The sequence below is a fragment of the Myotis brandtii genome, unplaced genomic scaffold (assembly GCF_000412655.1).
Source record: "Myotis brandtii unplaced genomic scaffold, ASM41265v1 scaffold439, whole genome shotgun sequence".
Taxonomy (NCBI): domain Eukaryota; kingdom Metazoa; phylum Chordata; class Mammalia; order Chiroptera; family Vespertilionidae; genus Myotis; species Myotis brandtii.
The window spans coordinates 790,067-792,071 of record NW_005366783.1 but is presented as its reverse complement, the minus strand read 5'-3'; the positions used below and the strand labels follow the sequence as shown (position 1 = coordinate 792,071).

The 2,005-nt window shown below is 58.9% G+C and overlaps 1 protein-coding gene across 1 annotated transcript in view; it reads right to left on the bottom strand.

Moving 5' to 3' along the window:
* TBC1D2B (TBC1 domain family, member 2B) overlaps positions 1 to 2,005 on the bottom strand; it is a 23,247-nt gene that overhangs the window by 10,019 nt on the left and 11,223 nt on the right. Inside the window, exons 5-6 of the mRNA XM_014546258.1 lie at positions 1,921 to 2,001; positions 3 to 300 (exon numbers count right to left, since the gene is read on the bottom strand). Of these exons, the coding sequence (XP_014401744.1) occupies positions 3 to 300; positions 1,921 to 2,001 (379 nt within the window). The remainder of the gene's footprint in view (positions 1 to 2; positions 301 to 1,920; positions 2,002 to 2,005) is intronic.

Below are 2,005 nucleotides of genomic sequence, written 5' to 3'. Positions count from 1 at the left end.
GCTGAGCTGCCGCGACAGCTTGATGATGACCTCGTCCTTGGCCTGGATGGTCTCCATGAGCATGCCCAGCTGCTCGCTGAGCTCGCCCACCTTGGCCTTCAGCGTGCGCACCTCCTGCTGCAGGCTCTCCTTCTCCAGGCCCAGCCGGTCCAGCTGGCGGGCCAGGCCCAGGATCTGGTCGTCCTTCTGGTGCAGCAGCGCCAGCGTGTCCTGGGGGGCCCCGTCGCACAGCCGGCTGCTGGCGAAGTACTTGTCGTACTGCGAGGAGCGCACCGTCTGCTGCAGCAGCCGCACCAGCTCCTGCAGCCACGGGGGGGGCGGGGGGCAGACACGTGACACGTCCACGCGGAGCCACGTGGAAACCTGACCTGACTCGGGACACTTTTTTTTTTTAAATCCTCACCTGAGAAAAATGATCGCCCGAGGATACTTATCCATTGATTTTTGTTTTTTATTATTTTTTACTGGAGGCCCAGTGCGTGAAATTCATGCATGCGGGGGTGTCCCTCAGCCCGGCCTGCACCCTCTCCAATCAAGGGCCCCTCGAGGGATGTCCGATTGCCAGTGTAGGCCGGATAAACCAGCAGTTGGACATCCCTCTCGGAATCCGGGACTGCCGGTTCCTAACTGCTCATCTGCCTGCCTGCTGGCCTGATCATCCCTAACTGCTCCCCTGCCAGCCTGATTGCCCCTAACTGCTCCCCTGCCAGCCTGACCACCCCTAACTGCTCTCCTGCCGGCCTGATCGCCCCCTAACTGCTCCCCTGCCGGTCTGATCGCCCCCTAACTGCTCTCCTACCGGTCTGATCGCCCCCTAACTGTTCCCCTGCTGGCCTGACCGCCCCTAACTGCCTCTGCCTTGGCCTGCGCCACCATGGCTTTGTCCAGAAGGACATCTGAAGATGTCCAGTCTAATTAGCACATTACCCTTTTATTAATATAGATTTTTTTTAGGGCCTTCTGGTAAAAGCCGGAAGACCTGCCGGACAAATTCGAAAAGAGCTGTAAGCACTTGCACTGATTTTGAGAGAGGGTGGAAGCGAGAGGGAGAGACAGAGAGAAACATCGATGTGAGAGAGACACATCGATTGGTTGCCACCAGGGCCGGGGCTGGGGAGGAGCCTGCAGCCGAGGTCTGTGCCCTTGACGGAATCGAACCCGGGACCCTTCGGTCCGCAGGCCGACGCTCTATCCCCTGAGCCACACTGGCCAGGGCTCTGGAAACATTTTAATACCGAACTTCCTCTTGAAGAATCTCAAAAATAAAGAGGAGATAAAACCGCCTCCATAAATACAATCACAGGAAACAGGAAGCCACAGCACACACGCCGTGACCAGCGGCGGTTCTGGCGAGCGCGCACGGCCGTGCGAAAGGTGTGAGTCTGACACCAAGTCACACTGGCCGCTGGGCAATTAGGGTCATTATGGGCCTGATTAGAAGAAGGAAAGTGCTGTTGAATGGGATGCGGAAAGTCCTTTAAAAATATATATATATACTTTTATTGATTTCAGAGAGGAAGGGAGAGGGAGAGAGAGAGAGAAGCATCAGTGATGAGAGAGAATCACGGATCGGCTGCCTCCTGCACGCCCCCCACTGGGGATGGAGCCCGCAACCCGGGCCTGTGCCCTGACCGGGAATCGAACCCTGACCTCCTGGTTCCTAGGTTGACACTCAACCACTGAGCCACGCCGGCCGGGCAGGACTTGAAAAGTCTTTTAACTGCTCAGGACTCTTCGATCCTGAGGGGCAGACACCCCCTCCCCTGAGCCCCCAGGGTCTGCTCTCTCCCTGGAAACTCAGGCCTGTCTGAACCGGGCCCAGGGCTGGGCCTCAGGCCACGGTCTTGGCAGCACGGACCCCGAAGGCCCGGCCTGCGATGTGGCCCGAGAGCCGGGAGGAGGAGGAGGAGGGTAAGTTACCTTCTGGCTCGACAGGTCCTTGCGCAGGCGCTCCAGCTCCTCCTGCTGGCTCTGCACCTGCCGCTGCGTGTCCGGGTCCGGGTCC